The sequence below is a fragment of the Camelus ferus genome, chromosome 4 (genome assembly GCF_009834535.1).
Source record: "Camelus ferus isolate YT-003-E chromosome 4, BCGSAC_Cfer_1.0, whole genome shotgun sequence".
Taxonomy (NCBI): Eukaryota; Metazoa; Chordata; class Mammalia; order Artiodactyla; family Camelidae; genus Camelus; species Camelus ferus.
In genome coordinates this window covers 36,849,767-36,864,727 of record NC_045699.1, presented here as the reverse complement: position 1 = coordinate 36,864,727, position 14,961 = coordinate 36,849,767, and the positions used below count along the sequence as shown (strand labels likewise).

The 14,961-nt window shown below is 38.3% G+C and overlaps 1 protein-coding gene across 23 annotated transcripts in view; it reads right to left on the bottom strand.

Moving 5' to 3' along the window:
* TMC1 (transmembrane channel like 1) overlaps nt 1-14,961 on the bottom strand; it is a 310,690-nt gene that overhangs the window by 115,008 nt on the left and 180,721 nt on the right. For 4 of the 23 annotated variants that reach the window (XM_032477833.1, XM_032477834.1, XM_032477836.1 and 1 more), the window contains one exon: nt 12,810-12,871. The exons of the other annotated variants lie outside the window; for them this stretch is intronic. In XM_032477833.1, the coding sequence (XP_032333724.1) occupies nt 12,810-12,825 (16 nt within the window). In that variant the 5' untranslated portion in view covers nt 12,826-12,871. The remainder of the gene's footprint in view (nt 1-12,809; nt 12,872-14,961) is intronic. 23 annotated transcript variants of the gene reach the window in all.

The window sequence follows — 14,961 nt, the reverse complement described above, 5'->3', positions numbered from 1 at the left end:
TACTAAAGCCCTCTCAACTTCCTTTTCCTCTCTATAAAAGCGCTCTCCTTCCCTTCCATGCGGGGACTTGCACGTGGCTCACCATGGTTGCAGACCCCGAACTGCAGTTCTCTTCTGATCCCCGATAAATCCATCTTTGATGGAGAAATATCTGGCAGTCTGTTTGTTTCAGGTCAACATACCTGACCATTCACTGCTAAGCAACTGAAAAACTGCAGGAATTAAAAATGTCCAGAGAAACCCAGTGACAGTTGTGTTACCTCAATTTTTAACCAGAGTAAGTGAGTAAGTCCATTTAAATATGGTAGACTGTATATGTCTGCCTTCAGGACCTCCCAAGATCCTACCACACATGATAGTGAAGGGATTTTAAAAGGTACAAATCCACAAGACAAAGGGAAGGAAGAAATAGGAACAAATGAGAGATTTCTACAACACTGTGAAAATGAGAAAACGGAGAAGAGAACTCGAGTTTATCCAGGCAAAGGAACTTCATGCATGTACATTTTAATGTATGGCAGCTAAGAGGCAGGAAGCTGTCTTACACTGCAGAATCCAGGGATGAGATCTTAAGAGGCTGGAGGGAGGGCGCAGGGGTGAGACGAGGGCAGGGGGTGGTGCTCAGAAACCCGCCCTAACTTGAAAGCCAACACTGGAAATTTCCTCTGCCAAACCACCTCACTAAGGTTCCAAGAGCAAGCAGACAGATGGAGAAACCAAAAACTACCAGTTATCACTAGCCATTTGTTAACTGAGCCACTGTTTGTTTTCCCCACAGGCAGGAAGGCAGGGCCTTTGTTGGTCTTCTTCAACTCTGTCCTTAGTGCCTGGCAAATAGTAGCCTTCGGTAATTATTTGTATCATGAATGAGTGAATGAATACATGAATGAATGAATGAACCAATCCATCAGTGAACAACAGGGATATTACACAGTAACTTTCTTTCAGTCTCAGACTTACCACATTTTCCTCTGAGTCTTGGGGTCTTTGGATTCGTATAGGAAATCTTTTCAAGAGGACGGAAGATGAGCAAAGTCACAGGAAGGAAGAGGCCCAGACCATGAAGGGAACAGATCAGAGCTTTGTCCCTCTGGGTTAGGACTGCTTCTTTAGGGCTCTTCCCTGATTTCCTTAAAAAGATCCTGTGTTTGGCATCTCTCATCCCTCTCAAAGCACTTTTTAATGTAGCTGTTGTAAATTTTTCCTCTTGAGATTTCTGATATTTTAATTTGCTGTCTTCTCACTCTAGCATTTGTGCAGTCTAGCAGCTCTGATCCTCACATAACCCTAGCCTCCTCCATGCAGAGGAGCTATAACTGCAGGGGGATGGAGAGGAACCACGACAGGGAATTGCAGGCCATGTTCCCGCTTCTGCACACTACTGTGTGGATCATTGCTCTTCACAGAGAAAGCAAATGTCACTTTGTCATGAGAGGGGTAATTTGCCCTCCTAGCGATCGATGCTGATAACTCACAGCATCTAGCACCCTCACCTACATTTAGACATGGACAAGAAAGTTTAGAGGGGAGCAAAAAACTAAGCAGATGTTTTTAGATGAACCAGATGATTGAAGGTCTATTAGATTAATCTCCAAGTCTATAAACTAAGGCGGCATCATGGTGCCGGACATAACATTTAGGTCTCCTGACCCACAGCCTGAGTCACCAGCTGCCAGACTTGTGGATTCCAAAGAGGAGCTTGCAGTGGTTTATTCGCTTGCAGGTGCTTCCACCCGTCCCCTCCCAGGTCATTGGAATGCAGTGTTAAAGCACCCTGGATGTGATGTTCTACGTGTGAATATCTTTGCACAACTTTCTATAGCAACCTATCTAAATAAGTCATCAAGTCTAAAAATAGACCTACTTCCTTAAGTTCTGCCTTTGATTCCAAATAACCTACCAAGGAAAATAGTATCAGAGGCCAACCTCCTTTTCTAACACTCCCTGCAAGGTGGAGCTAAGAACAAGGAGTGGGGTCCTACTTAACGTCTTACTCCTACTGGGCCTCAGGAGTTGTCTTATAAAGCCTAGGTTCACTCCACTCACTATCCATGTTCCTATGCATACCACAGTCAACCAGTCACTCAATAAATATTTACTAAGTCTTAACTATTCTTGTGGCAGTAGAAGATACATGATATTAAAAGTCAGCCATGTCCCTGCTTTCCCATATTTTTCAGTGTAATCAATGATATGCTACATCCTGAAATTTCTCAAAGAGTCTTGATTACAAATATTTTACTGGCTATGATATATTGTTGCAGACTTTTCTATTTTTCTTTATTTAAAAAAACAACAATTTTTGAATATATAGCCTATTAAATGAGTGCACTTTCTCTCATATTATTGTAACAAAAGAAAATAAAATCTTTGACTGCTATTAAACATCAAAACATAAAAGATGAGATGTGATATATACAAAAGCTTCCTAAAGGGACAGAATGACTCCCAGGGCAGAATAAATGGTCAAAATGATGTTATTGAGGTAATTGAAAAATAAAAGGGGTCAAAAGAGAGGAACTGGTCAGAAAAAGAGGCACAGAAAATGGGAAGCCAAAGAGGAAGTGACGTTAGTGCTTATTAAACATTATCAAGTGGAAAGAGATCCAGATTCTGGAGATGATAAGCCATTGTGTTTTTGGGGAGTTTTTTTTCTGTTGTCCCTGACTACAAAACTGGAATATTCCATTAGACCTAGCTGAAATATCCCTCAAGTCTTTCAACCCATCCTGGCTCTGATCATGGGCTCTCTAAGCCACATTTGCATTATAATCTGGTTCCCCATGTAGATTTTCTCTAAGGCAATAATGTACTGGCCAGCAGACGTTAACCATCAGTGAGCTCAGCAACTCACCAACTGACCACAACAAGCTCACCTCATCCTTGAATTTTTTCAAGCTCACAATCTAAGAAAGTAAGGAAACATATATATGTATATTGAAAATGCAAAATTGGAAAAAAAAGATCTAGCCAGTGTGTTAATATTTGGTCTGGAAAAGTGGTCACTACCCATATAAGGAAGATGGAAGATCTTTACTCCAAAGCACTTGGAGAAGAGTGACATGTAAATGGTGCATATGATGCATACTTAATGCCACAGGAAGTATGAAGAGGAAGAAATTATGTTCTACTGAAGAAATCTAGGAAAGCATCACAGAGGATGTGGGCATCAGCTGAGCCTTGAAGATGGGCAGGGTGATGACAAGAAAAGATTGAGAGGGGCTAAGGTGATGACCTCAATGAAATAAAATATACAAGCTGGAAACTGTGCTGGGCCTGCAGGATTGGAGAGTGGATCAAATGGATTAAATATGAACTTGAAGCAAGACTTAGTTGAGATGGCAGAAGACCCTAACATACCAGTTTGGGATGTCTAAGCATCACATGATAGCAATGCAAGACCATCTAAGCTTTCTGATGAAGGACGAGACAGAATGGAAGGATACTCTAGAAATTAGACAAGGTCTGAAAAAATATGAGCCATGGCAGAAAACTAAAAAGGACTCCTTTACCTACCAATTATTTACATTCTAGTATAAAAATAATGTCTTAGTATTTTCCACCCAGATACCTGAATGAAAGCAAGCTAAAATGAAAAGTGGAGGACAGAGAGTTTAGAGTACCGGACCCTGGCTCACAGTAGTATTATTATGATATGGGGAAGCCACAGGAGGACACAAATCTTGGGCAACTTCATCATTTTGACTGGAACTTGCAAGTATCTCCTGCAGGGTCCAGGAGACGCTTTTGCGAGAAGAACCTTGCCATGAAGATATTGATAAAGGAATATATTTATTTTCTAAGTATTCTGTGGAAGGTTAGTATTACCAAATGTATCTATGTGCACAATCTTTCGTGTGGAGTGAGAGAAACTCTGGAACTCTGAAAAACGGTGTGTGGAGAGTTGGAACAGAAGTAGAAAGTCAGGAAAACTTCTTTTTATTTGAGTCAAAAATATTTTTTTTTAACGCAGATAGAATTGGGGGAAGAGACGCTGTTGTATTAGTCATTGCCTCTCAGAAACCAGATGTTTAAGAACTGGAGAACTGACCTGAATGCAATGTAAGTTCAATGGAAAGAAAGTCTATTTGAAGTTAGAGAATTCCATTTCACAAAATCACCATATGTGAAGGCTTGGACTAGTTGCAAGTTTAATGTGAACACAGTATTAGTCATGGAATGAAAAAACTAAATCGAACCAGCTACTCTTGCTGGAAAGGCTGTTTAATTATTCATTATCCAGGAAATGTCATGGTGCTGCATAAACAAGGGGCCCATTTTCTATTCAGACTTTAAGCAGAAGACAGCATCAACATCGAAGGAGCAGGAAGGCCTCTCCAATCTACTCAGTGTGTAGACAGTCTTCCCCTTCAAGGAGGAAGGACAGACATGAGAAATAAGGCAGACAAACCATTAGCCTTCAGGTGTAGAAAAAGACTTGTAGCATCACGAAGTCATCCTCAGAGTTAAAAAGCAAAGATTGTGAACTGTCTGTCATAGATAATCAAGGGTCTCACAATTACAGATCCCAGGCAAGATCCAGCCAGGAGCAGAATGGAACACAGAAGGGAAGAGGAGCCACACCACCCCATAAGAAATTCTTTAGCTGTCTTGCTTAAAGATTCCAAAGGGTTCCCTTAAGAGAAAGAACTGGGAACCTATATCAAAATCTACTATGTGCCCTACTAACTATAACTATAGCCCACTTCAGTACATGCAGTTCACTTACTTAAAGGCTAAATAAATGCTACCTTTATTCAGGCTGCATCAGATTTCATTCTCCCAGCTCTGGATTTCAGGCAGATCCTGTAGCTTTCTGGTCATTTACAGTTATAAGAACCGTCTCACTTTGAAAATCCATACTCATTTTCTGGTATCAAAGTTATATAATATCCTGTCCAGCCTAAATTAGCCAGTCTAAGACTTGGCTACTGCACTCTCCTGAGGGCCTCAGTACCTCCCATAGGTACTGCGCTGATAGCGCTCCCCACAGGCAGCCCTGGCATCTGTACAATCCTCACCCCAATAAGCAACCTTCTTGGGTGAAAAGGCACCGAAATCACTCAATCCCTGTTACTTTTCACTGTATCTACTTGTTTCAGGAGGAATAGATGCATTCTTGCCTTGATAAATGATGGAAACATAAGCTGTTCTCAGAAATTCTGTTCTATCAAGACCTATTCCTGTCTGTGAGTAGTTCATATATTTACTCTTAGCATAAAATTTTTGAGGACAGAGAGTGAAAATTGGCTAGAAAGGAAGCAAAGGACAAGAACATTAATATTTATGGAAGACCTCCTATGTAGAAGTAACCCAGACTAAAAGAGATGAAATGATTAGTTATAGTGAATAACCATCATTTTTTTATCCCAGTTACTCTGCTTTTATGGGAACTTTTCTACTACCTCCCCAATGTGTTCTGTGAATTGTATCCTGACATAAACATACACACACTTATGCACCCACATGGCTGAGAAAATGGAAGCTTTAGGCACTCAGCCTCAGCCTCCCCTGTCATGTCTACTACAAAAGAGAGAAAACCACACGCAGCCAGAAAGAATGACGCAGAGGTAAAAGACAAAGAGAATCTCATGGGTTTGCTACAGGGCTTCAGTCTCTGGTTCTAGCTGAGCCTGAGACTCAACTTCATTCTTCCTTTTCTTCCTTTCAGTTCCATGAGTCCCCCACCTCTGCCATCTTTAGCTTAGGCTAGCTAAGCTAGAATACGTTGTCTTTACCAAAACTCCCCTTAACATAATACAACCACACAAGATCGAAAGGTTACAAGAAGTGAAGCAAGGATTCAAATTCAGGTCTGCATGATTCCAACATGTGTTCCGCTACCCATGCTGCCAAGGATAATGATACAGTGTGGTGATGAGAGCAAGTACAGTTCTGCATAAACAGAACTTCAGCAGTCAGAACTTCAGCAGTCAAACATATTCAGAACCGATCAGATCTGTCACTGCTGAATGTTTTGGCTCCAAAGCTAAGGGTTGATCTGTGAAAAAGAGAAGAATCTTCACTAGAGGGCCATAGAAGAAGATGAAATAGTTGGAAAGGAGAAAAGGTGCATGGCATATATTGCCTCTGCAATTCAACCGACACTTAATATTCTGCACCCAAATGTTTTTCTCACAAGTACCTTATACTGCTCTTTAATATTTTCTATGTCTTTGTCTCATCTCCTCAAACAGGTTATGAGCTTCTTGAAGTCAAGGAGCGTCTATTACATGTTTTGTTGTATTGTGTTAAATGAATTAAAATTAAAGAGCACAGCTTGTTCAAACACAAGGGAATAAGATGGTAATTTAATAATCGTCCTGGTAAATATGAATCTCTACATTGATGAGGACTGAATTTTCTCCATGCCACAACCAGAAAAGGAGGAAGAATTCTCACATACTAATATGAGATATTTAAATTAGTGTTAGGGATAAATTTCCAAATTGAAGCAACTGTTGGATAATGTGTCACAAAAGGAAAAGCCCTAGGGATTCAGCTTCTTCAGAGGGTTATTTTCTAGTCTAGGACAATTTTGGTTTGGCCTTTTACTGTCTCACTTAACAAAGGTTTGTTGACTTCGTGTCCCTTCTTCAAGCCTTTCCAAGACCTATGAAGACATCAGACAAGAGTGGAATTTCATCTTTTCCCCCATTATAATAAACTACATGAATATACATTGTATTTCTGAATATTGGCATATGGAACTCAGATACTAAAAATTTGTATCTTTGGTAAAAACCAGGCCTGTGAGAACTACCCCAAAGTAGAAAAATATGTTTTGAAGGTATTTACCTTATATCATTTAAAGGTTACAGTAACTAAAGGGACTCCTCGAATACTCAAGCCAAAGCACACTATAAACTCATTATTGGAATTTTTGCTTCCAGCCACAATGAAGTAACCAGGAATTCATTGACCCTTTTACCTTAAGCAACTAGAAAGCCAGACAAAATATATGAAGCATCCTTTTTCAGACACTGCTCAACACCCCAAAACAGTGAGCCCTCAAAGAAGGAAAGCAAATGAGATGCACCCTGACATTGCCTGATTGTTTTGCCCGAGGAGAGTTTCTATGTTGCAATACAGAGAGGGGAAACCCAAACCGAGACTTCTGGTCTCACTGTGTTGAGGAGACGTGGTTTTGAATTCAGGAAGTCGAAGGCAGGCACAATTTGTGAGGCGAAATCCCAGAAAGAACAAGCTACAGAAAGAGAGAGAGTGCGTGCTCTAGAACATCGGCTGAGTACTAATGTGTGCATACACGTGTGGTGACTACCAAGGCCAGGGAACGAACAGCAGAGAGGGTGAGCAGAATAGTTTGAGGAGTGCTCAAGAGTCAGGAGGAGTTCAGATTTTCCACCAGTCTGAGAGGAGAGAACTCCTAACTCAAGCAGGGTTGGTTAGAGTGCTCAGAAAGTTACTACCTGACCAAGTTAGCCCTGCTCTGAAGTCAACCTAACAGAGCTTAAAACCAAGTCTCAAAAGCATCCAGCTAATATAAAGTAACTTAATTGCATCACAGGAAGTAATCTAACAATATTTAAAGGAATATAGAAAAATCCAGAACCCAGGAATATAAAGTTCAACATTTCCAACAGTGAATAAAATAATTACCAGGTAAGCAAAGAAATTGGGAAAATAACGTCTCCCAACCAGGAAAGCAATCAAATCAATCAATCGAGACAGATCCAGTAATGACAGGCATGACGGAATTAGCAGGCAACAGTCGTAAAACAGCTGTTGTAAATGCACTTCATATGTTCAAGAACATAATGAGAAAAATAGAAAATGTTTTAAAATCCAGATCAAACTCTAGAGATGAATACAGTATCTGAAATGAGAAATACACTGTATGGGATAAACAATGGACTAGATATTGATGAAGGAAGAACACCAAACTTGAAGATACCAGTTTTATTCAAAATGAAATATAGGAGGAAAATAAGATTAAAAAATGAAAAGGACATCTGTGACCTGTGAGACGATAGTAAACAGCCTAAAATACATGTACCCGGAGTCCCAGAGGGAGAGCCAGAATAAAGCGAGGAAATGATGGCCATAGTGTTTTAAATTTGACGGCAACCATGAACCAAATATTCAAAAATTTCAGTGAATTCCAAACAGAAAAAGAGATTAATAAAACTATACAAGGGCACAGCATAAACAAATTGCTAAAATGAACAGTAATAATAAGAACATCTTAAAAGTAGAGAGAAATGACATAAAGATAAGAATGATCACAGACTTTCATCAGAAGCTATGAAAGAGAGGAATCCTTAAGGCACTGAAAGGAAAAATAACCTATCAAACTAAAATTCTACTTCCATTGAAAAATATCTTTCAAAAATTAAGGTAAAGACCTTCAAACAAACAAAAGTTGAGAGAATTCATTGCCAATACACCTATTCTACAAAAAAGCATTAAAGGAAGTTTTGCATGCAGAAGAAAAGTGATACCAGATAGAAATGTGGATCTGAAATATGAAAGAAAAATCACTGGAAATGGTAGATATATGGATAAATATGAAAACATTCTTCTTGTTTTTCAGAATTTATTTTAAAGATAATTGAATGTTTAAAGCAAAAATAATAATGAAAGATTGTGGAGCTTATAATATATGTTGAAGTAAAATGTAGAAAAACAATAACACAGAGTGCAGGAAAGGGGAATAAAATGATATTATAGTAAGGTTCTTAAAATATATGTAAAGTAGTATACCATTTATCACATCAAGATAAATGGTAAATGATAAATTAAAAATATATATTGCAAACCCACTAAAGTAGAATAGCAACAAAAAAAGATAGAGCTCATATACCAATAGGGGAGATAAAATGAAATTTAAAAATACTACAAAAGAAGTTAAGAGAATGAAGAACAAAGAGTAGATGGGTTAAAAGAAAGAAAATAGCATAAAAACACATTAAACATCATTAGCCCTTAGAGAAATGCAAATTAAAACCACAATGAGGTACTACTACACACTTTCCCAAAAGGCTAAAATTAAAAAGATTCACTTGCAACATCAACTTTTGGTGAGGATGTAGCTCACCACCACTGTCACATACTGTTGGTAAAAATCCAAAATTGCATAGCCACTTTGGAAGGTAATTTGGCAGATTCTTACGAAGTTAAACACTTTCCATACAACCCAGCAATTCCAACTCATACATTCACACGAAGACATATACTTAAATGTTCATATAGCAATTTTATTCATAATAGCCTGAAATTAGAAACAACTCAAATATTCATCAACAGGTGAGTGGAGAAACAAACTGTAGTACACCATACATGGAATACTACTCAGCAGTAAAAGAAATGCTACTGAAATGTGAATAAATCTTGAAAATATTATGCTAATTGTAAAAAGCCAGACTAAAAAGCACACATACTATGTGTTTCCATTTCAGGTAAATGGAAACACAAACTGATCTATAGTGACAAAAAGTAGATTAGGGATTGCTTGCGTCCAGGGATGGAGTATATGAGAGGCAGGGTGGAATGAGTGGATTTATGCCAAAGTGACATAAGAAATATCTGGAAGAAGTAGAAATCTTGATTGAGATGGTCATTATAGCATGTATACATTTGTCAAAACTTGCCAAATTGTACATTTTCAATGTGTAAAACTTATCATGCCCAAATTAGACCTCAATAGAGCTGTTTTTTTTTAAAGTGGAATGAAAGAAATTGAAAAAAAAAAAGCAGTACCAACATTTTATCAGTCAGAGGAATTTCGTCCTTAGTCATCACTAACGGGCACTTCAGACCCAAGAATTGCTGTCCACTTCAGAGAAATCCCGAAAGCACATGCCAAGTCAAAAATGAATGCACCAATATTCCTAATTTTCAAAGGCTCTCTAGAACTCGCAAGGCAATGTTTCTGACTCTAGTTTTGTTTTGATAATTGTTCAGTACTGCCCCAAACACATTTATCTAAAAATTCTTTGAGAAGAAAAACCCTGTCATACCACATTCTTTCCAGAACACATAAAAAGAATCAAATGAACTGTCTGTTGAATGCACCAATAAGTGACCAAATGAATAAATGAATAAAATAAATTTCTTGAGAATTTATAATCCCAACACAGCTATATATTTTTTAGCTCATTTAGGAAATGCAATCTAGTCATCTTTAAATACGATAAAACAACATTTATTTGAGCACAACAAATTTAGAATTTTAAAGAATCTCTACAAGCAGGGCTGAGTTTTACTTCTGCATTGTCGAGAAAAAAATAATATAGCCAAACATCAGCATAGAAACATGATGATGATTGCCACCTTTATTTCGTATGTTATATCAGAGTTTACAAATGGCTTTCACAAACATTAACTCATCCAAGCCAAATTTGTATCATCAGTACCCACATCTCTGAACTCCAGAAAATATGTCAGAGATAATCAAGCCATTCTCTGACCAAACCTTCTTTTTTCTTTTAATGCTTCTTTGTTTTGTTTATTGGAATTTCCTTGTACTCAGTTGACCAAGCCAGAAATTTGGGAATCATTCTTGACAATTTCCTCTTTCTCATCTTCCCTCATTTAACCTCATCAAGCGCTAGCATTTCTATATTCCAAATGCTTCTGGTGTCATTTCTGTATCAGACACAAACTTTGTGTACCTCATCTAATTTCCTAAAATGCTTCCTTTGAAGGCTCCAGCAGCATCTCAGCCCTAACCAATCAGTTGCCCATGAAATGCTAAGCACACAGCAAAGTTGACTACTTGCAAGCCCACAGTTTTTAGAGCCTCTGTCACTTCCAGACTTGGATGCAACACTACACCATAGACTGTGGGTACCTGGTATCTTACAGCAGTGCCCATAGGCACTGTAGAAAGGGCTGGATAACATAACTCATAACTATCCACAGGGTGAAAACAGGAGGTAGGAGGGATCCAGGCAGATAAATTTGCCTCCCTTCATCTCTTTATGAGCTCCCTCTAGGCACAGTATTTCCTTGCATCCTGTCTGGAGAAGTTTGACATTCTGAGCAGTACACCTCCCAGTTGACCTGCTGTGTCCCTTCATAGCTTGTTGAAAGTGGTAGCTGATGATATCACTTGTCACCTCTTCACATCTAACCATCATGGCATCTCATCACTACATATTGTACTGAGTCTGGCATATAATATGCACTCAAAAATGGAAGCTATTGTTAAAATATTGTGATACTATGTAACCAAAGTAGGCCATACAATTTTCTTTTCCTTTCTTATGAAGCCTCAACGTTGTCAAAAACTACACTCATCATCTATTAATTAATTTCCATCTTATTAAATATAAATTAAACATTGCTTTCACAGAGAAAGTGTGGAAGGAGATACCCAAATATCAATAATGATCTTTTTGTGGCAGGATTCCGTGTTTTTGTTGGTGCCATCATTTAATATATTTTTCTAAAATCTACACATTTTCTGCAACAACATAATCAAAATAATCCATTCATAATCAAAATAAACTTTAAATTGTTATTGTGAAAGCAAGTAAAATTAATAAATTATAAATAATAGACTAATAAACAGCAAGAATAATCAATAGCAATCTTGCTTGTTTAATGAGATGGTTGGCATTTAAGATAGTCTGAGCAGCCTTACTGCAAGTTTTTGTAAGAATTGTTGGAGATCTAAAAAGCACCTGCCAGCACCATCACTACCAAAATAGCCTGAGGAGTTTGAGGACCCCAGGTTGAAAAATGTCAAAGGTGCTGAAGTTGAACATCTTATATAAAATTTGAACCCTACACTTACTACTAGAAAACCAACACCACCTGTGAAAAGCTAACAAAAACTATGAGCTACTTCTAATAGCTTTTTTGGAAACATGTGTTGAGCCTCAAAAGAAGTGGTTGCTTTTGTTTTTGTGTTCTAAAGGCAATGGCCTATTTTGATACTAATAGCCCTAAGACTGGCCAGATGGTTGAAGTCAATAAAATAACTGGGCATATTAAATAGAATACTGCAAAGATTCTCAAGACACAGGCCTAGATGACTTTAATAGATTATCTCTGTCTCCACTTTCCATTCTAAGATTAAATAAGTCAGCTAAAGGAACGACGGAGACAAGGCCATCTGGATTAGAAGTTCTATGTTGAAAAGCAAATATGTATTTCCAGGTTTTCCATTTTTAAAAATTTTACCAGTTTGTCTTTTGGCTACTGAAATGAGGCTGACAACAGATCCAAAAGTAAGCTACGTAAGCCCACAGAATGACAGCTGAACATACCACACATTATCTGCATGGTACTGAAAATGCACCCCTGTGACAAGTCATAGGAACCAAACATGTTTCATCAGTATTGCTTCCTTTCACATAAATCCCACCCAATAGGGTTTTATGTCTCTTTTCTTCACTTTTCTGCCTTAATCCTCTTCCCTCTCCTCTTCAACTTTACTTAATTCAGAACTGTATCTAATTCACACACTGAAGCAGGACAGGACTCCCTCACAAAGCTGTCCCACACACCAATCTGACAAGAGGCCACTGTTATGGACTGAACCCCGAGTTCAAGTTGATGCACTGGAATCTCAGTGTATTTTGCTTTCTCCCATTGTCTTCTTAAAAGAAAGAAAGGTAAGTTCAAGCACTTACCGGATGGTGGAATCATACATCTGTTAAAGAAAAGAAGTTGAAGGAATACTGAACTTTCCCAATTTCTCAAGAAACAGAAAGACCTTACCCACAGAAAAACAGAAAGAGGAAAGTCCCAAAGAGGAGACAAAAATTGTGAAACAAACCTTTTAAAGTGACCAATCTCTAAGAAAAGTAGCCTACAGCCAGGTCTTTATTTTGAAATACCTTTCTTTGGCGGCATCCTGGGCGTGTCCTGTCAGAATGTCTCGGCTGGGCTGTCAGCTAACCTGAAGAGGGATGACAGGTTGAAGGGACAAATGTTTCTGGTTTGGTCCAGCACAGCCACACACTTCTGCCTGTTACTGAAAGTGCACCCTGGTGCCATTTCACAGTCTGAAACATAAGAAGGTACTAATTTCCTCACCATTAAATTTTCATGAATGTTTAGTTTGCCATTTAGGGATGGAGTACTCAGGTCAAAAGGGTTGTATTTGGGGCTCATGTTTGAAATAAAACTAAACTGATCATTTAAGTCTTATTCAAAACAAATCTGGCTTCATCCCACTCTGTATGTGCTGGCCGGCCTCATTTTAAATGCCTTTCCTCCTAGGGCTTTATCCTAACTGCACGTACTGATGGCAGTGTAAGGGAATGAACTCTTAGAAAGGTGAGAAATAATGACCACTAAGTAGTCTTGGTAAATTAAATGAGTAAATAAAGAAGATACTCCTACCTGTGGAGTTCAGGTTTAAACAGCAAAGCAATAGCGCATTCAACTTAGCAGTCAATCCCAATGTGGGGAAACCTGGAGACACTGGTTCATTTTCCCAACTTCTCTGAAAATAAAACTTGCTATAAGAGGAAACTGCTCTTTTCTAGGAATTTTTTAAAACTTTTTTTCTCTCCCTATCAACACTGCTCAAAGGAAGGTGGTCATCTTTGCTTTAAAATGATAAACAAACAAAAAAAATTTCCATCACTGAAAAGAAAGAAAGGGACAAAAAGTGCTGAAATTCAGTGTTGCAAAAGAGGCTGCCTTTTTGAGAGGGAGAGCACTGGCATTCTCTGGTTACTTCGGTGATAGCCACTGACCTTGGCAAGAGGAAGTACTGTTTTGAAATGGATCCTGGTGGCACATTTACACCAGGGCAGCTTTTGGCTTCGCAGATGGATTTGTGCACAGATCTGACCCTTCTAGAATATAATGCCTAGTACATAGATTTGAGCCAAAGTAGCATGTAGCACACTTGGAATTATAGTTTAAAACAAAGCTCTGTAAAGGTGATGCTCACTTAGTTTTTTCCTATTCTGGATACTAGATCTTAACTGTAACAGTAAGGATATAGCTGATACAAATACTTACATTAAAAAAGGCCCAGAGTGGTTCTTTAACTTACGAATTTATAAAGAGATTAAGAAGTTTTATTGCAAATTATTGGACCTATAATCAAGAGTGAGAACAATATGGAATTTAATTTATGTTAACTTAAATATAAATATATAGAATAATTCTAAATGCTAATCTGACAAAAACTATAATAAATTTATGAATAAATTAACAAAAGATGTTCTGCAAGCCTTGTGTCAAGAAAATTATAAAAACAATACTAAACAAAAGATTAACACAAAAACCATAAAAGATAATAGATTAATTCAACTATGTTAAAATTTAAAATTTATATTCATCAAAAGATGTTTTAAAGAAATTAAAGTAGAAAATATTTACAACTCACACAGCACTTCATAAGAGTATGAAAAGTAAAGAACTTCTACCTGTCAACAAGAAGAAAATAAGCACCCCCAAAAGGGAAATAAAATGGCAAAAGATTTGAACAAGTAGTTCTATAAAATTTTTATTATAACCTAATAAAAAATGAACAAAATGAGCAGTAATTTCGCAAAGGAGGGAACACATAGCCAATAGACATACAAAGAAAGGCCCAATCTCATCTAGAGAAATGCAAATTGAGACCCCAAGTGGTAGGGGTATATTGGTTTGAAACCTCAAAGCCTCCCAGGTGAAATTTGAAACAGGCCAGTCCATGGAGGGCAAGGGGAGACCAAAGAGAAAAGCAGGCCACTCCAGACTGGTAGCTGGCGGCTTTAATAAACAAGAGAACTTACATGGGACTTGTTTTGGGTGATCGTAAAATGAGTAGATCGCGGCACCATCCCACAGAATCTTAAGGCTTTCAGAGGCCTTGGCTGGGTTCGGTTACGCATTGGGTCCAGATGGTCTCAACAACACCTTGCTCTCGCAAGACTGTGACCCTGGGGCAGCTCTGGTGCAGGGAAGGCAGTCAGAATGCACCTTCCAAGGGCAGGGGAGGGGACAAGGAGCCTCTGATTACCCAGGTCCAGCTTGAGGGTCAGCAGC